At 36.8% G+C, this 21044-nt stretch overlaps 1 protein-coding gene across 4 annotated transcripts in view; it reads left to right on the forward strand.

Moving 5' to 3' along the window:
• The window catches only part of LMTK2 (lemur tyrosine kinase 2), a 103351-nt gene that overhangs the window by 63268 nt on the left and 19039 nt on the right, over positions 1-21044 (forward strand). For all 4 annotated transcript variants that reach the window (XM_020965364.2, XM_020965365.2, XM_020965367.2 and 1 more), the window contains 3 exons: positions 8905-8989; positions 10306-10427; positions 19873-20022. In XM_020965364.2, coding sequence (XP_020821023.1) covers positions 8905-8989; positions 10306-10427; positions 19873-20022 — 357 coding nt within the window. The remainder of the gene's footprint in view (positions 1-8904; positions 8990-10305; positions 10428-19872; positions 20023-21044) is intronic.

The following is a 21044-nucleotide window of genomic DNA, read 5'->3' on the forward strand; positions in this document are numbered from 1 at the left end:
TTGTAGACTTCTCCTTGCTAGTATTTGACGTAATGGTAAAGGTAGAAATATACTCAAGCACCAGAACAAATGCTTGACATTTTTTAATTCTTTGACAGATGTCATTTCATCACTGTGGTTACTCTCTGTGTTGATAAAGTAGAAAACACTCTAAAGCTTCTCATTCTGAATAATTCATGTCCTGGAATTCCCATAAATCTTCCATAGAGGTTTAACTGAGTATGTTCTTTAATACATTGGCACATATAAGATATTGATTCAAGCTCTCTGTTTTCTCTCATTTTTGCCTAACTTGTTTCGGAACATATATGTCCTCAATAATCCATAACATATACCATCTGTGGCATACAAGTTTCTGTTGATAGCATGCTACACCCAGATTACACTCAGCCATGCATCTTTCCATTGACCTTTGGATTATTATCTTTTTAGTTCTTCTGAGGGTGTAATATTTTATAATATACAGCTAGATAGCATTACTGAGAGCGTAGTTTTGTAGCAGTGCATATTTTGAAATTGCCAAAAGTGCTACATAATTTCACAAATGCGATCCAGTCATATCACTGCTTCTTTCTCAGCTTATTATCAGTTAGCAGTACTTTACCAAGACACAGATTGACAGACCAATTGAGTCTCTTTTGTTTTTATCTTCATCTGAGTCACACCTTGTAACCATGGGTGTTTCCCCCAAGGCTTTGCTTTTCCCTCTGTACTTTTTCTTTTGGTGATCTCATCAGTTCCCTTGGATTCAGTTATAATCTCTATGCAAAGATTCTCAGATCCATTTATCTAGCTCTAACCTCTCTACTAACCTGCAGGCCCATGTCTCCAACTGCTTATTACACATCTCAAACTGGGTGTCCCATGAGCATCTTAATTTCATGATATCTAAAACTGAACTCATTAACTTTCCCCCACAATGCTCTTTTCTTCCCACTATCAAGGACATCATCCCCATTACCCAGACTTGGAACCTGAGTTCATCACTGTCAACTCCTCCCCCCCATTTCTAATTAGCTTTCAAGTCCTATAAGTGTGTGTGTGTGTGTGTGTAAAACATATATCTGTGTGTATGTGTATATGTAATACTTTTCATATATGCCCCCTTCTCTCCTTTGTACATAGTTGTTTTCGTATTGTTTCTCCATTAGACTGGTGAGCCCTTTAAGCAGATGGACTGTTTTTGGCCTTTCTTTGTATTCTCAGTGTTTACAACAGTGATTGGCACATGCTCAATAAATACCTTTTGATTTGACCAGTTCAGTAAGCTGCCCATCCCTTTACTGTCTCAATATGTGCAATTTAGAGTTCATAATTTGCATTACAAGTAGCTTAAAAGAAACTTACGATGTGCAAATTTAAACATCTCCACTTGCAAATGTTCTTGCAGACTACTTGTGCCTGACCTGTGGGAGAGCCTTCCAAGCTCACATTGGTCTGGTTAGCCACAGTCGGAGACACCATGCATAGTGATATCATCTTCAAATATGAAGGACAACAACCTGTAAGCTCCCAGAGCTGCTACTATCTTAACATAACATGTCATTTTTAGCCTTCATTGACCGAGAGTCTGGACTTAACACTCCCAGAATTTGAGTCTTCTCAGTGTATTATTAAAATGCCATCAGGTCGTTTTGAGAAGATTATATTAAATACACTATATTATTGTTTGCACATTAGCCACTTATATGTGTTCTGTAGTAGCCTATTAAATATCCAGATTTGTTTTACCTGGAAGAACTAAGCTCTTAGGGTTTTGTTCAATCCTGTCAATAGTATAATATTACCAGAATTGTTTTAATTGAAAATATTGAGGTTACTAAGTTATTCGGCTGTCATAAATTGTTAGGTGTCAGGTGTTATCCAGGTTTATAATTGCACACTTAATATTAAGGAGCATTTTCCTTAAAAGTTTTTCCTGGTATGTAACTAGAGGGATAGGTATCTTAACCAGAAAAGCATAGGAGTTATTTCATTCATGTTACCAGTTTATATATATATCTTATAAATGAAGTTGGGGATCACCTTGCTTTAGGAACATATGACAACACAGTCACATCCAATGTACAAAAATATATAAATAGTTCATTTTCTTAGATTGAGCATAGATGCTAAGGAAAAATTGATTTTTAAGGGATCAGCACTACAGATAAGACAATTTATTGTCTTTAACTAGTTTTTAAAAGTTAAAGGTATTTGCTCATTTGAAAATATACATATATAGAACATTTGCACACTATATTATCATATTGCCTAATGTATTTTGGTCCTAACCTTATACCTAGCTTTGAGTTTTCAAAGTAATGATAATAGCAACTAACATTTACATAGCACTTAGAAGATAAACAAAGTGCTTTGCATATGTGATTTCATTTGATCCTCACAACATTCTTGTGACAAAGGCACACTGTGTTACTCTTCCTTGTTACACAGATGAGGAAACTGAACCTCAAAGAGGTTAAATAACTTAATGACCCAGGATCACCAGCTGGGAAGCATCAGAGGTAGAATTCAAACCCAGGTCACTTCTGACTTAAGTCTTGCTCTCTTAACACTATACCACACTGCTTCAGCCAGATCTAAATAGAATATAGTGAGAAACAAGGCTATTTGCCTACTACTTCTACTTCTGTTCTTATAAGCTAGGTAAGTTCTAGCTCCCAAGCTTTTTTAAGTCTGTTACCCTAATGTAAGATAAATTCAACAAGTCTACTGTGACCCAAGATGTTCTGCCTTAGTCGAGGTTAAGTCTAGAAATCTCATTTTGTTCAAAGCTCCTCTCTTAGTCAACCCCCAAGCGTTAGTTAACTGAAAGTATTTCTTAATGACCTGGCAGATTCTCTGAATTCACCCCAGGCAGGTGAAACACTTTGGCAGTTCTCTTGGCCTAATATATTTCCTTCCACTTCTCTATATTTTCTCTGTGCATAATAGGTTGTGTCACATTTTGAGACAGTAAAATAAATGTGTATACTTGTCTGCTAAGAAATTGTTTGGAATTGGTGGCCTATACTAGCTCTCAGATTTAAGATTTAAAGAAATTTCTCAGAAAATGAAAGGCTTTTGCATCAGTTCACTGCCCTGTCTCATCCTCAGATACATAGCAGATGGCCTCATTCACTTCCTACTTTACTGAGAATATTGAAGCCATTAGCTCTCTTCCCATCGAAACCTCTACTCTTTCTCCCTTCTCTTGAATTCTTAGTCTGTACTCACTACCTACACTGTCACACTACTCACTCATTCTTTACTTACTTTCGGGTTTTTTTCTGTTTGTTTTTGGTGAGGCAGTCGAGGTTAAGTGACTTGCCCAGGGTCACACAGCGAGTAAGTGTCAAGTGTCTGAGGCCGGATTTGAACTCAGGTTCTCCTGACTCCAAAGCTGGAGCTTTATCCACTGCACCATCTAGCTGCCTTACTACTCATTCTTTAACACTTGCAACTGAGTTTACACCCCTCCCCCCCCCCCCCCCATCACCAATAATCTCCTAATGGCCAGATCCAGGTCTTTTTCTCAGTCTTTATCCTCCCTAATGTTTTTGCATCTTGTGGTATTATTGATCTTTCTGTTTGTTTTGCTTCCATCACACTGTCGGCTTCTGATTCTCTCCCTTCCTTATTGATCTTTCCTTGATGATTTTTCTTGACTCTCTCAGCAACAAAATGTAGATCTCTTCTGAGGCTTTTTTTTTCAGTCTTTTCTCTTTACACTCTCTTCCCTTGGTCATTTAATTCATCCCCACCTTCAACTACCACCTCAAAATCGTTGTCCCTAAAACTAAACTCATCATCTTTTTTCCTTAAACCTGCTCTTTTCCCTGAATTCCCTATATTTATCAACGGTATCACTATTCTCTCATTCACACAGGTACAAAACTTTATTCATCTGTGACTCCTTTTTCTCCTCAGTGTTCTACACCTTCAGTATTAAATTTTCCCTCTCTTTGCTGTTTGTTTCCATAGCAGCTTCAGCCCTTTGTTCTCTTGACTGTATTATTACAGTTGGTCTCCAGGCTTTTTGTTTTCTCTCCCTGTTCCCTCCATTATTCTTTATTTCAGCAAATATTCTTAAGTACCTATTTTGTATAAAGCATTTGCTGTGAGGATGAGATAGAGTTAAGACTGGATCCCCACCCTCCTGAAGTTTACAGTTTAATAGTGAGATTACTTGGTAATACAGGTCATTATGATATACAACCTTCCATGCCAAACTGAGCCTAACTTTTTTTGGATTAAAAATTATTTTATTTTTTAATTAAATTTTATTTTATTTTCCATTCCTAATTCTCCTCCTCCCTCCCACCCCTTCCTTACCAATTGAGGAGGTAAGAAAAATAAAATCTATTACCAGTATGTATAGTCTTGCAAATAAATGCCTGCTTTTGGTGAGGCAGAGAGAGAGAGAGAAAATATTCTTCGCTCTGCACTCTGAGTCCATCAGCTCTCTCTGGAGGTGAAGAGCATGTTTCATCATGAGTCGTTGTTTTGATCAAAATTGCTATGTTTTTCATAGTTGATTATCTTTACAATATTTTATTACATAAATTATTCCCTTGCTTCTTGAGCCTAATGTTGTTAACTAATCCTTCCAGAATTCCTAGGTTATAATATTCAAAGCTGGAAGGGACCTTAGGTATCATTTAATGCAATCATTTTTGTTGTACAGATGAGGAAATTGAGGCCTAGAGAAGTTGTGATTTCAGAGCCACAGGGGTGTTGTATTAGCTCTCAGTTCCTCTGACTGCCATTCTGTTTCCATTACTCCACTATACTCTTTTTAAGTACTTTAGAGGTGCAAAGCAAAGTTCTATGAAAGGAGTCATTACTGACCAAGGAAAACTTAAAGGATGGGAAGGAATTCAACAGATGAAAAGGAGGAAATAGTAGGGAACCATACCAACAGATAACATGGAAATGGAATAGTGATCTTGTTGAGTCTGTTGCATCTTTCCCCTATCTTAATGCTTTCACATCTACTTCAGGTTCTTATCACTTTTCACTTGTTCTGTTGTAGTAACTTAATTCATTTCCCTACAGTCTTTCTCCTCTTCAGTCCATTTTCCATATAGTTGTCAAAATAATCTTAGGCAGAAATCTAGCCGTAGAACTCCCCTGCTCAGTTTCAGCTTCGATTTTTCCCTATTGCCTCTGGGATTTGATATAGACTTCTCTATCTGGTATTTAAGGTCCTCTACCATCTGAGTCCATGTGAGTTCTCCAGCCTTATTTCACAGTTCTCCCCTTGATGTCGTTTTTTTGTTTGTTTGTGTGTTTGGGGGGGTTTTGGCCTGTTTGGCTGTTCTAGATATTCTGCACTCCATTTCCCACCTCTGCACATTTGTACAAGTAAATCCACTCCCACCTCCCATAACCAGGAATTTTACCCCTCCTCACATCTGCTTTTCAGAATACTTTTTCCTTCAAGGTTCCACTCAAGTGCAGCCTCTTCAATGAGTCTTTCCTGTTCTCTCCTTCTTCGAGTTAACTTATATTTACTTATATGTGTATTATGTCCTACTAGAATTTTTCATTGGAAGAAATTGTTTTGTTTTTGTAACCCCAGCATGTAGCACATGTCTTACACGTAGTAGCAGTTGAATAAGTGTTTGTTGATTTGAATTTTATTCACACAAAATAGACCATTTTAGCTGTATTTATAGTAAGTTTGAAGATAGTAATGAGAAATGGCTGGAAAGGTAGCACGGTGCCAAATTAGAGAGGGTCTCGAATGCCAGACAAAAGAGTTTGAACTTCACCTTCGAAGCAGCAAGGATGCCTCTGAAGGTTTTTTGAATAGGGAAGTGACACGACCAGATCTGTGAGGAAGAATGATCATTCTGGCACTGGTATGGAGAATATAATGGAGGAAGGATTGGAGTTCGGAACACTTGGTAGAAGGCTCTTAAAATAGGCCAGACAAATGGAAATCCATCTTATGTACTGCTCGCAAATTGCTCCATAATGTTATATTAACTCTCCATTGAATAATAAACCCCCATATGAATGAAGTCCTTTCTCCCTCACAAGCCTCCCTTACAAGGCCTTCCACGATCTTAGTAACTACCTACTTCTCAACTTCCATCCCATACTGTCCCCTCTGACATACTTTTATTTTATAGCCAAAGTTGACCACTTGCCATCTCTCAAATGCTTGCAGTGTTGTACGGTCACTCCTTTGTTCTTGGAAGCCTGGTGGTATGGAGGATAGAGCACTGGGCCTGGAGTCAGGAAGACCTGAATCAAATTCAGCCTCACAGCTTACTACCTGTGTGGCCCTGGGCAGTCCATCTAACCTCTGTTAGCCTCAATTCTTCAGCTGTAAAATTGGGATCATAATAGTACCTACTTTCCGGGGTTGTTGTGCAGATCAAATAAGACATTTATGAAGTGCATGGCAGATCTTAAAGTGCTATATAAATGCAAACTGTTATTATTGTTCAATATGCCTAGGATAACTCTTCTCTGCTTCTGCTTCTGTAGCTTCCCCTAAATCTCCCAGCTTAATTCTTCCTCCCTCATATTCTGTTCAAATTTATATTAATATTTATCTGTGTCCATTAGAATGGAAGCTCTTTGAGAATGTGGTGTTTCGTTCCTTGCATTTGTATCCCTAACTCCAGTCCCTGGGACATAGCAGGCATTTAATAAATACTTGTTGGTTCATTGAGCACCATTGCTAGATATTCCAAAAAATGCTTAGTAAGTGGCTATCCTATGTGCAATCAGAGACACAAATATAAATAAAATACTATTCACACCTCAAAGAGCTAAGAATCTAATGAATGAGGGATGAACAATGGAGTAAAATTTGATATGCCCATAGATAGTAGCACTTCATTGCATGAATTTTGGTATTTATTTGCTTCAGATGGCACATAATTCTAATCTAGGCAGAAAAGTAAAGAATGTTTGGCTTAAAGGCTCACAAATTGTTTATAACATACTCATTATGGATTTTTAATGTAGGAAAAGACAAAATGAAATGGAAAAACAAGCTTAGAAAGCCATCCTGCTAGGGTTAAAGTTTTCTATTGGTTCAGAAAAGAACAGTATCTCCATCTCAGTGGCTCACCCACCAGTACCCTTTGTCTCTTGGGTTTTAGGACAAAAATATCCTGAAGGCGTAGGCTTAATCCAGCTTTTTTTTTAAAACTTGATACCTTCCACATTTATGGGCTGTAATTTTACGATTCTCTGTGTGTGTGTGTGTGTGTGTGTGTGTGTGTGTGTGTGTGTGTGTGTGTACAGATTTGTCATTACAGCTGTTTATTTCTAACATTTTCTTGATGATGTCAGTACATGGTAAAGCTTTAGCATCCCTCATTTTGTTGGGGGTGGTAGATTCAAACAACAGGAATGATACTACCTCACACTGCTCATTTTCTGGACTTACCTGAAATGATGAGCGTATTTTTCATTGTTGGGTTATAATGGTTTTCCCATTTTTGAAGACATCAACATCTAGAAATCACTACTACTGTTCTTTCTTAGTTAGGTTCTATAATTTCTTAAACTATATTCCAGTAAAGAGCTACAAGAAACTAGCAAGCTAGATTTTTTTTTTCTGAACTAAACATTCTAAGTAGAAGAATTGCAGCAAAATCAACAGATCATCCTAAGGGCTTTGTCTGATCGTGAGCAAGTCATTTAAACTCTCAGTATCCTAGCAACTCTCTTAAGTCTAAAGTACAGATGAGTTGCTAACATGCATTGGTAGAGAGAATTTTATTATTTTACTAATAAAATCACAAGTCCAGACAAAACACAAAAACTAAATAGTGATAGGAATTTCTAGCAGGTCACATTTTATCCTTCTTCATATTCATTTAGCCCTAAAACAAGGTGTATTTCTGTCTAGTAAGTAGTTAATATAACAATGAGCCTCAAATAAGCTTTTCTTTTTTTTTCCTAACGTAATAATCTACTTAATACTATAAATTATAGAGATTAGGAGGAACAAGGATGAGCTGAAAAGGTTTCTCCTTTATTATTCATCTTTAATTAATGAAAGCAATCCTTTTATTTTGATTTTTTTTTTCTACTATTAAAAATGAAGGAGGTAAGTCCCTAAATCTAGTTTGCTACCTCCTGGATTTCCTGACCATTCAAGCCCAAGCAACAATCTTACCTTCTACAAGAAGCCTTTTTTAATGCTCCTTAATACTAGTGCCTTCCCTTTATTGATTATCTCCAAGTTATCCTGTATATTTCTTGTTTGTCCATAGTTGTTTGAGTGTTATCTCCCCCATTACATTGTGAGATCCTTGAGAACAGGGACTAGGCCGACTTTTGTCTTTCTTTGTATCTCTGGCAAATAGGAGACTCTTAATAAAAATTCTTGCTGACAAACTAATATGGTATAACAGTGAATCAGATGTACTGATTTACAAAAGAGCTCATTCACTTCTGCTGTCCAAATGAAACACATATATTAAAATTTCTTAGAGTAAATTCATGGAATGCTTTGAAAATCAATATTAGAACATAGCATAGGGTTTATCATTGCATTCACTCTAATGTTTAATCTAGGTTTTATTTCTCAGTCAGTAAACCATTAACCACCTCTATGTGCCAGGCACTGTGCTAAACCCAAAGGATACAGAGAAAAGCAAAAACCTTACTCTGCTCTCGAGGATGGGGGAGACAACATGTAAATAACTATGTATAAACAGGATATACATACAGGATAAAATGGAAATGATAAGCAGAAGTCACTAGCATTAAGATAACAATATCATGTTATCTTTTCGTACTGAGATTAATTTTTAAAAATTAATTTACTCTAATGCCTGATAATGAATTCAACCGCAGTTCAAACCTACATTAGCCAGGTTATTGATTTTTGTCACAGAATTGGCTTTCCCTTTTCTTATTTTTGTTTCATTCTTCTTTTTTGTTTTCCAGTGACTTAGCCCTGCGGAATTGTTTTCTCACATCTGATTTAAATGTAAAAATAGGAGACTATGAAATAGGACTTGGCAAATACAAAGTAAGTTAGAGGTGTTTTGATGTTGACTTTTCCTCCTAATTCAATTTCAAAGAATAATAACCTTTGTATTCATAAAATATCATTCTTTGTTCAGTGCAGCTTTGGTGTTGATGTAATTTTTTAAAAGAGGGAATTACTGTTCTAATTATTTTAATGGTAGTTTTGGCTTCTGAAGAGGGGAGGGGGAGGGGGAGAACAGGATAAAGTCTGAAGTCTTGTGTCTGGTGTTCCAGAATGTGATGTAGTTCTGCATAGGAAATTTAATATTTCCTTCCGGTGAATAAGAAATGTTAAATGAGCGAGTGGCCAATAAACCTTATTACTGTTATCCTATTTTTGGTTTATATAAGGGATTTTTAAAGTTGAAGATCACAGAAGTTAAAAAATGAATTGGAATATAAACTTCCCTGTAACAATTTATGTTGATTAATTACCAAAGAATAAATTCTAGAGAAATAGTTTTTTACAAATCTAAAGCTTCTTTTTAATATAGAAATTCATTTAAAAATAACGGCAACAAATTACTTAACTTAAATGTACAAGAAAGATAGCCTAGTGCAGTGGAAAGAGCTCTGGCCTTAGAGTCCAAGAACCTGGGTTTGAATGCTGGTCTTGCTACTTAACTCCCTGTGTGACTTTGGGCAAGTGACTTAACTTTATGAACCTCAGTTTCCTTGCTATTAAATGGGAGGGCTAAGTTATTTCTAAGATCCCTTCCAGTTGTAAATCTATGAAACTGTGATCTTAGTAGCATCTGCTATGCAATACTGTACATATAAAACTTCTTCATATAGCCAGTAAAATTACAGTTTAAATTCCATTCCCTTCTGGATGTAATTATTAGTCTAGATTTAACTGTCAGAACATAACCCTGAAGATGGTTTTTCTATTTTGTTTATTTACATATAGATCACCTGTATAAAATAATGTATTTATAACACTGTAAAATACCCATAAGTTCCGGTATTTATATCCAAATATTCTTTTGTTCTATGACTGTGGGTGATTATACACCAGATATCGTGTGCCTTTATTTTCTAGGAATTAAAGGTCGTTCAGGACATTCAGTAGTTCACTATTCAACTTATAGAACTTTGTAGAGAATTTCACAGAAGCTCGTTACTTACCCTTCATCTAGAATAGTTCTTTTGTGACAGCAAAAGCAGAAAAATATATCCCTTTACCCCACCCTACGCCACCCCTTTTTTATACAGGTGTTTTTAGTTCATGTTAAGCATCTCTTAGAAATAAGTTATGATGCCTATTAAAAGTCTAATTCTGTTTTCCCATATTCTGTGTTTTACTTAACACCATAGGCGGATTATATTGAAACAGATGATGATAAAATTATTCCCCTTCGGTGGACTGCACCAGAATTGGTAACAAGCTTCCAAGAGAGATTACTAACTGCAGATCAAACAAAGTTTAGTAATATCTGGTATGTAACTGATTTTAGTTGTCATCTTGTATATCTTTATTTGGCAAAAATTAGATTGTGACTGTTTTTAAGAAGCAGAGTGGGTTCTATGCTTGGGCTAAAAATATCAACTACATTAGGACAAGATGGAAGAGGACGACAGTATATGAAAAAGACATGAAGATTTTAGTAGATTGCAAATTCAGTTGAAGAACTAGGCTACTCAGCTGGAAGCATGGTGTCCATAAGAAGGGAGGTATTATTCCCACCATACTTACGTACTGTGTCTAAGCTGCAATGTTCATACAGAAGAGTGACCAGGATGAAGAAGGGTCTGGAAAATGTGTTGAAGGAACTGTAGCTCTTTAGCTTGGTATAAATAAGTCTTAACGGGAATACAAGGTGTGGAAGAGCAGTCACGAAGGATAAGATTTCCTCTGCTTTACCCTAGAGACCAGAATTAGGAGCAGTGTGCAGAAATTGTAGAGAAGTATTTTTTAGTTCAATATGAGGGAAAACTTCCTAATCATGAGAAATGTTTACAGTGCAAAGGGTTTCCTTTAAAGAGTGAGGTTCCTCAACACTAGAGATTTTCAAGGGGTGGCAAGCTGTCAGAGATGTTATAGAACAGATATATGCACAGATTGCTGTTCAAGTTTGGGTTAGATAAGATGGCCTCTGCAGTGTCTTCCAACTCAAAATAAAATTCAGTCCACTGTAAACATCCTGATTCCTTCATCCAGCATGTTAGCTTTTCCTTTCATATGATCTGAAATTTTGATAAGCATTCCATCTTTGGCTTCAGTTGTTGATTTTAAAAAAAAAAGTATTGAACAAAAAAGGGCTCAGTACTTAATGGAATTAATTTGTAGCTGGTTTTTTTCTAATTGATATACTTTCTAACTAAGGGTAAAATAATAAACAGTTGAAATACTGGATATGTTCAAAAGAGTGACATAGTAGATAGAGCACGGGACTTGGAGTCAGAAAGACCAGTTGTAATTCTTCTCAGACACTGTGTGACCCTGAGCAAGTCACTTAACCTCTCAATCTCAGTAATAGCACCTCCCTCAGAATTCTTGTGAGGATCAAGAGATAATTAAAATAGGTAAAGTGCTTTGCAAACCTTGAAGTGCTATATAAATGTTAGTTACTGTTATTGTTGTTGAAAATAAGTCATCATAAACAGATTGAGTTTATAAAATCTTCCCAGTAACAAATGTAATGTCTTCCATTTGGACAGTGCTTAGTAACAGTTTCCTGAACTCTCATTCAGTTTTCAGATCTCAGAAGTTAATGGAAAAATAGCATTTTTATTAATGCTGTGGTTACGTTGTTTAGCGATGAGAGTCGGTAGATATCAGTGTATCATATAAAGATACAACACTGCGTTGACAGTAGCAGAAAAGAGACAAAAGGTAGAAAGAATCAAAGATCTCTAAGGCTATCCACAAAAATTAATTCAGTTGTTGATATTCTCATCATAAAATCTTTGTCCAGGAATCAGTGAGATGAAACACCACTGAAGGAACTGATCACTAACATTCTTAGTATAAATGAAAGGAGGAAGGAAGTTGAAGATAGATAAAAGGACGACTAGCAGGCTTTCTCTTTGAAGGGATAAATAAGGGAGAGTTGATGTTATTATGTTCCAAAAGGCAACAATAAACATAATTTCATGGAACTTCATCTCACTTTGTAAGCCTTTCAGTGAGCATAAGCAAATACACTGACATGAAGTCAGTTAAAGCTTATGCTATAATTATACATCTTATGCTGAAGATGAAAAAACAGAAATCTATGAAGAACTTGACAATATATCCCAAAATTAGTTACCATATACATTCATACTTAATGACGTCAAAACAGGTAGATACAGAATAAAACTGCAAAATCTATGTTGGAAATGAAGGCTTGGCTTCAAAAAAACAACAACAACAAAGCAGAAAAGGATTTGTAAACTTCTTAGAAGTCTCCTAGCTTACAAATATTCATAGATAACTTTTGCAGTAAGAGATAAAAAAGTTGCTGCACCTGCAAGCCAAATAGCTTTCATAAAAAGGACAATTGACTACATCTGAACAGGAAATGATTGGTTACTGACAGTTGTTTGAGAATCCATTTTCTTTGTGCTGTCAGATTATTGACTGGTTAGAGCAAAATCAAATTAAATACAAAATTAAAAGATAAAGGTAAGAAGAGCACACCATATCTGAACATACATCACAACTTGGGGACATGGATATTAAGTAAAATTAAGTAAAATTAAATAAATAAATAAAGATATTAATTGTTATTACTATTTCTTAGAGAAATGTAATTGATGCAAAACAGTTGCTGTGAAGAGGAGACTAAAAGATAACCCAGAAAAGGCAAAGGCCTTAGCCTGTATTCGTCATCTTGGACAATTGAAAGATAGAATAACCAAGAGCCACAATAAGGGAGTTTGTAATTTTCATCATCATCATCCTTGCAGTATTTTCCAAATGAGCTTCAAAATTTGAATTTGTGATATTCTTGGTGAAAAGCATTTGAGGAGGAAAGGAAACTGTAGAGTTCAGCATGAGATCCAACCAAACCAGCTTATCCCAAGAACATTTGTAGATGAAACCAAAAGAACAACAAACTGATTTGAAATGGAACAGATCTGCCAGTGTTTATAGTCATCTATTCTCATCAGCCTCAATAGCAAAACCACTATATTTATACTGACCCACTTCTGTACCAGATGTACCATAAATAGATACTTAAGTATCACTTAAGTCAGGAAGAACAGATCTGACCAAATACTTCTAGAAGAAACCTGTGGTACAGCCAGCAAAAATTTAAAGGCTTTTTGGGTTGATTTTCATAATACCTCAAAAAATGAAATTTTTTTAATGAAAAAGAGATTAGTTGTGATTTTTTCACCTCCTCTCAAAAAAAAAAGATAACCAAAAAAGATTGCAATTATAGACTCCTGGGCCTGCTTTCTTATTTCTATAAAATCTATAATCTATAAAATCCTTGAAAACCATTAGAGATAGATAGACACGTATATATATATGTAAATCAAAATTATCCTTTATGAAACTTGGTAATAACAGGAATTATTTTGCAGACTTTTTATGACAGACCATATCTGCAGAGTCACTAAGAGGGGAAAAAATACAAGATTCTGCTGTGTGGTAGTTTTTTATTTTAAAAAGAATTTGACTTGGAAAAAAACTGTCCTCAGATAAGTCTCTTAAATATACATTTTAACTTTATGTAACCCTATCACAGATGTGGCTGTGGAATTAACAGTCATCTGAGTATTGATAGCAAGAGAGATATGGAACATTAAGATAAATGTTCATTTAAGGGGTTCACCCAGTGTGATAAAAGATGTTCTCATTATTTAAACAGAAGGATTCCTATTCATGTTCTTGTTCAGAGAGGCATTATGCTAATTGCATTGAGCCTCATAACATTACGAATACATAGTTATACTAGACAGATTGGTCTAACCTTCCACACTGAAAAAAAACCAAAGTGGATGAAAAATGAGTATTTCCCACACTTATGCAGGTTAGAAAGGCAAACTATGATGGTAACTCACTGGTTCAGAGTGTCTTTCACAGGTTCTACATATGAACAGCAAGCTGGACTAAGAATTCAACTGAAGGCAGACTTTGGACTGTGTCACATTTGAGAAAGGGAGCAGTCCTTTCAAATAATCCCAAATACCTTCTGCCACAAAAGCTTCTCTCTGTCTCTCTCTCTTTCACTCACTCTCTCAAGAGCTTCATTCTCTTAGTAATGCTTAGATGGCAGAGAATCATGGAAAAGACAGAATTACTTATAGCACAGGATTTAGGACTAGAAGGAACCTTAGAGGTCTTTCAGTCCAACCCCCTAGTTTTATAGATGTGGAAACTGAAGTCCCAGGAGGTCGTGATTTCCCCAAAGTTGCACAAATTTGAACTCAGATTCTCTGACTTCAGAGCCAGTACTCTTTCCCATTATTCAACAGATCCTCTATAATAATAGTAACATTATTATTAATAAGCATTTATAAAGTACTTTAAGGTTGCAAAGCACTTTACTTGTTTGATCATGACAATCCTGTGAGGTGGGTGCTATTATCTCCATTTTACAGATGAGGAAACTGAGAAGCAGAGAGACTAGGTGGCTTGCCCCAGGTCATATTGCTAGAGAGCGTCTGAGACAAGATTTGAACTCAGCTCTTACACCTTTGGAGTCTGGCTTCTGACCGTCCACTACTGAAACTGCTCTTTCAAAGGTTTCAGTTGATTTCTTAAGGGAGGTGGCTTCTTTTCAGCCATTCTCCTTGATCCCTCTGCATTTTTTTTTTACTGGTAGCCTTATCTCCTCCTCCTCCCCCTAGATAATCTCTGTCTTCCCTTCGCTTCAGTCATATTACTGTCTCTTGGTTTTCTTCCTGTCTGACCACCCCCTCAGTTTCAGCTGGTTCATGGTCCCTCCCCAGCCTCCCAAGCATGTATTTCATGAGGGTCTGCCCTCAGCCTGTTTTTCTGTCCACACTCTTTTGGTGACCTCATCTATTTCCACAGGTTCAGTGATTTATTTAGATGACTTCACAATTTATATATCCAGTTTTTATCTCTCTCCTGACCTCTATACCCACATCACCAGTTAATTACCTACTAGACATCTCCCTTTGGATGTTCCATTGAATCCCAAGCTCGGTATGTCCAAAATAGATCTTCTCAATTGCCTTACCCCAAACATACTTCTCTTCTAATCTACCTGGTTTCTGTTGAGAGCATTACCATCCTCCCCCTTGCCTAGGTTAACAATCAGCTATCATCCCTGACTCTTCCATCTCCCTCTCCTTCCATATCCAATAAGTTTCCAAATCCTGTTTACCACCCCAGTATCTCCCTCCATATCTTTTTCCACCATCCTTGTTCAAGCCTCATACCTGTAATAATTAATTGTAGTAATGTCGTAATAGGTCTCTCTGCATCCAGTCTGCTTCTTGTTGATCTGTCTTTCACACTCAGCTGCCAAAATAATCTTCCTAAAGTGCAAGTCTGAACATGTCATTTCCCTGTTGCAAAAATCTTCAGTTATTCCCTACTATTTCTAGGATAAAATAAAAATGCCTCAACCTGGCATTTTAAGTCTTTTACAAAGTGGTTGCAACCTCTATTTCAGATCGGGAAGTCTGTCTCTGTCAGAGGTGGCAAACTTATGGAAGTTGATGAGGTGACCAAGTAAGAGACTGTAAAAAGAAAAGGGCCCAGGACAGAGTTTCAGGGTACAACCCAAAAGTTATAGTGGCCATAACATGTATGAATACAGCAAAGGAGAATGAGGAGGGGCATTCAGATAGGATGAGAAATAGGAAAGAGGCCCTAAGGGGTGGTCAGCAGTGTTGAATTTTAAAAGGTCAAAGAGGATGAGGATGAGAAAAGTCTGTTAGATTTGAGGATTAAGAAATCATAGGATCAGAGATTTAGAGTTGGAAAGACTTTAGAGGCCATCGAGTGCAGCCTGCAGATAAGAAAGTAAGTTACAGAGCTTGAATGACTTACCCAGAATCATATGCAACAATGTCTTTGAGGTATGTTTTGAACTCAGGTCTTCCTGATGCCAAGTCCAAGCCCTATCCACTGTATTATGCTGCCTCTTACCATACCTCTTTGTTAACTTTGGAGAGAGCAGTTTTAATTTAGTGATGAGGTCAGAAGCCAAACTGCAGAGAGTTTAGAAGAGAAGCAGAATTAAAGAAATGGAGGCAGCAAGTGTTCTGCTCAAAGGCTCTCTGTAAATAGACCCCATACTCTCTACCCATTATTTGTTTCCAATTCCCCCAAAAGATCCTTCAGACCTCTCCTTATAGTCCCTAGAAGATACCATTCCTCTCCATGTCTCTGTTTATATACTGAGTTTCTCCCCCATTCTGTTCTGGAATGTCCACCATTCTTCTCTGCCTTTATAAATCCTGCTTGTTCTAAGGTCTGTATCTATATCTATATCTATATCTATCTATGAATTCTCCCTTTACTACTTAAAACCACATTGATCCTTCTCACCACCCTCCTTCTTCAGCACCCATGGTCTAAAATGTACTCATCTTAATACTTACAATGTATGACCATTTACTCTTCTGCCTAATGGGATTTCAAACACCTTGCAATCAGGGACTATCATATATTTATTTTTCAATCTGTCTTCCCCACCTTCTCCTTATAAACACCTAGTGGCACAGTGTGAAACACATAGTAGTCAGTCAGCCAGTCAATAAATAATAATTATGCTATATGCTGTATGCCAGGCACTTTGCTAGGTGCTAGGGATATAAAGAAAGACAGAAAGCAGTCTCTCCTCTCAAGGAGCTCGCAGGCTAATGGTGAAACAACATGCAGATAGCTTGTGTACAAGCAAACACGTACAGAATAAATGGAAATAATTAATAGAGGGAAGGCATTAGAATTAATTGGGATCAGGAAAGGTTTCCTATAGAAGGTGGGGTTTTAACTGGGACATGAAGGAAGGCAGGCAAAACAAGAGGCAGAAATGAAGAAGCAAAGCATTCCGACCATAGGGAATAGCTAATGAAAATGCCCAGAGTCAGGAGATAGAATGTCATGTACTTGGAAGAGCAAGGAAGCCAGAGTCACTGGATCACAGAGTATGTGGGGAGGGTAAATATAAGAAGATTGGAAACATTGAGAGGGAAAGGACAGGTTTTGAAGGGCGTTGAATGCCAAACAGAGGATTTTATATCTGATCCTGAAGGGACCATTGTTATTGGAGGTTGGGAAGAGAGTTACATGGTGAGACCTGCACTTTAGGAAGATCATTTTGCAACTGAATGGAGGTTGAACTGGAGTCTTGTGGCAGGGAGACTAACCAGCAAGCTAGGTGTGAAATGATAAGGGCATGCACCAGAGTAATAGCAGTGTCAGAGGAGAGAAGGGGACATATATGAGAAATATTATAGAAGAAACTTAAGTAGTTAGGGGAGTGGTAAATAAATCGCTGGGCCTCTCGTAAGAAGACCTGATTCAAATGAGGCCACAAACACTATTTACTAGCTTATAACCCTGGGCAAACCATTTAATCTCCATTTGCCTCAGTTTCCTTAGGATCAAATGATAACATTTGTAAAGTACTTATCACAATGCCTGGTATATAGTAAGCATTATATAAATGTTAACTGCTATTATTGTTATTATTTAAAACTCAATAAGCTTTGGAAACAGATTAGAAATAGGGAAGGAGGGGAGAGTGAGGAGTCAAGAATGACACGTAGGTTGTGAGCCTGGGTAACTGGAAGGGTGATTGTACCTTGACAGTAATAGGAAAGTTTGGGAAAAGGAAGTTAGATGACGAATTCAGTTGTGGACATCCCGAGTTTAAGAAATGTCTGATAGGCAAATGGCGATGGAGTTTGGAAGTCTGGAGAGATGAGGTTGTTGTTGAGTAGTTCAGCCCTCTTCTTTTTGTTACTTAGCTGTTTCAGTCAGGTTTTCTTAGCAGAGATACAGGAGTGGTTTGCCATTTCCTTCTCATTTTACAGATGAGGAACTGAGGCAACCATGCTTAAGTGACTTGCCCAGGGTCACACAGCTAGTAAGTATCTGGGGTTACATTCAAACTCAGGAAGATGAGTCTTCTGACTCCAAGCCCAGTGCTGTATCTGTTGTGCCACCTAGCTGCCAGGAAAGATGTTAGAACTGGAGAAGTAGATTTGAGAATCACTAACATAGAGATGATCATTGAATAATCCATGGGAGCTGATTAGATTATGAAGTGATTTCATTCAATAAATGCTAGTTGATATGAATTGTGCTTTTACCTCTATGCATTATACACTGTTAGGTATAGTTTTTAGCAAATGTTATACGATCTTTTCTCAAGGTATAGTTTTTAGCAAATGTTATACGATCTTTTCTCAGCCATAAGAAGCAAACTTGTATTGAAATGTAAATGTATGTAGACTTGGTTCTCTCAAGTGCCCGTTTATTTCTGTGGCCAGTGATTTTAACCTGTGGCTGCTTAGAGTACCATGTTTTGACTAATATGGATATATATTTTACGTGATTGCACAAAAATAATCTATGTGAAATTGCTTACTGTCTTAGGGAGGGGAGGGGAGGAGAAAATTTAGAACTTAGAATTTTATAAAAAAAATGAATGTTAAAAATTGTTTTTACATGTAATTGGAAAAAACAAAATACTATCTGGAGGGAGGGGGCTGGAGGCTGGGGGCAAGGGAGCAAAGTACCATGTTAATGAGACTTAAGTATCCTAGTCTGTTACAAGCTGCTTTGAGACTTAGGAGGCTTTCCAAAAAGTCAGAATGGACGGAGATACTGAAAGCTACAGGCCTTTATTTGGCACATGTTAACTCATACAAGGTAAAGTCGAAGGGAGAATCCAGAAGGGGGAGCACCACAAGAGGAAGCAGAGGCAGCAAAGGAAGGAAGGATACAGCATTAGTAGTCACTGTATTTTGGGTCTTCTCTTCTTTAAGCCATGGCAGCAGGAGGAAGGGCTTCAGTGGTAGTCTTTTGGAGAAGCTGCTCCTTGGCCTTGTCCATTCAGCTCTAACTCTCCTGTCTCTACCCTAACTGATATGGGAAATGATAGCCTCCTTTACAGAGCAGCAGACCTACACTGCTATACAAGAACAACCTGTCTGCTAGGGCAGCTCAAAACAAAACAAGTAAATAGGGTTTTATAGGGTGTGATAGAGACTCAGGCTAGCAAATCTGATTTGTTTCCTGCCTCTGATGTCACAGGCAGGAAGACACCAGGGATTGGCTAGTGAACATGGAACATTGAAGTTTACAGCTTAGAACATTCCAGCATGGAAAATTCCAGAAAAGGGAAGACATATGGGGGGGCAGGACAGCATATTGAGAGCCGGCTGCATACAAGTTTTATGGATCTCAAAAAGGCTTCTAAAACAAAAAATTACCACCCTGAGGTCTTGAGTTTTTTCTTTGTATGGGCCCTATGGCCTTTGTTTTGTTCCATGCTACAGACTATACCTTTAAGTATGACCATTCAGTCATTTTATAAATGTGTCCTGTTGTTCACAAGGAGGAATAGGGAAGGAAGTATAAATGGATCAGTGCAAATATGTCCTTGCTACTGGAAAAACACCTCAAAGAGCATGAATCAGTAGTGTCATCTTCATATATCAAAGCACATATTAACAATGAGGAGGAAATGTGCTAAACTCACACTTTTGTTCATGGTATTATTATTGTGATGCTAGGTCCAGGATTGTCATGGGTTCTTATTCTTTGTTTATGATTTAGTATAAACCATCAAGAAATCTTGCAGTGCTGGTTGGTATAGAGGGATTTTGATGTGTAACTTTAAAAAAAAAGTTTAAAATGGCAAAACGTTCAATACGTATTGTCCAATAAGTACCGAAATTTAGGTGAAAAAAAAGTTGTGGAAAAATCTAGTAATCCTTTCATTTTTTTCCCTTGTCTAGGTCACTGGGTGTAACACTTTGGGAACTCTTTGACCATGGTACTCAGCCTTATGCACACCTTTCTGATGTCGAAGTTCTCCAGCTGGTCATAAAAGAGAGGGACACAAAGCTCCCTAAACCACAACTGGAGCAGCCCTATTCAGAAAGATGGTAACCTTTGGTTTCACTTTGTTGTCTTTCATATAATTAGATGTTCTGAACATGGTCCCATTATGTTCGTTTTGGGGGAATTATAGTTGTGAAAAGCCACTGTTTTGTGTATGGTTGTTTTTAATTGTTTTTAGACATCACTGTCCATTTAAAAAGCTTAGCTAACATTCTGCTTGCTGTTTTTAACTGATCTTTTTTCTTCTTTGAAGCAAGATATGTTTTTTCTTGAGGTAGTAAATTGTGTTGAATTTTTAGGCAGTATTGGGTTGTTGATGCTGTAGGGGGCTTGAATCTGGAATAATTAGAAATAAAAACAAAGGAAATAATCTGTTTTTCATTACCTTTTGTCTTTTTTGGATAAAAATAAAAGCCATTAAGAGCAGTGTTAAAATTATAATAGTTATTTATGTAGTATTTTATGGGTTTCGAAATTATTTTCTGTGTAACCTTGTGAAGTAAATGTTTATTGATTGATTGAAAGAATTATTCCCACTTTACAGATTAGAAGATGAAGCTCAAAGAGCTTAATTGACTTGCTGAGCTAGCTAAGGGGCCCTGGAGTTAAGATTCAAACTTAGGTTTCTTAAAACAGATTTTTTGCATATAAAAAAATGGAGATAAACTGATTTGCATCAGTTACATTATAAAGGGTTTATACAAAAGAATGTTTCTTTTTCATGAGATTATTTTATCCTGTGCTTTGTAACACTAATAATGTTATATTTGAGCCCCACAGTTTTCCTTGCCTTTAATCTTTGATTAAAGTTTACCATATAATCTTGAGCTATAACTTAAGATACTGACTTTGGTCAGTTAAAACCTGCAAAGATTTAGCTGATGGTTACCTTTTACCTTGGACTTTTTGTTCCCCCATTTTTCTCCTCTTTTTTCTTCTCCCAAGTTATGTTGTATGCTTTATGCAGAAAGAATAATACATGGCAAGAAATTATATCATTGCTAATTCTTTACTGGAAAGAGAACTAGTAAAGGACACTTTTCTGTGCTAAATTCACTTAAATCGA

This window comes from Phascolarctos cinereus, unplaced genomic scaffold (assembly GCF_003287225.1).
Source record: "Phascolarctos cinereus isolate Bilbo 61053 unplaced genomic scaffold, phaCin_HiC Scaffold_4;HRSCAF=312, whole genome shotgun sequence".
Classification (NCBI taxonomy): domain Eukaryota; kingdom Metazoa; phylum Chordata; class Mammalia; order Diprotodontia; family Phascolarctidae; genus Phascolarctos; species Phascolarctos cinereus.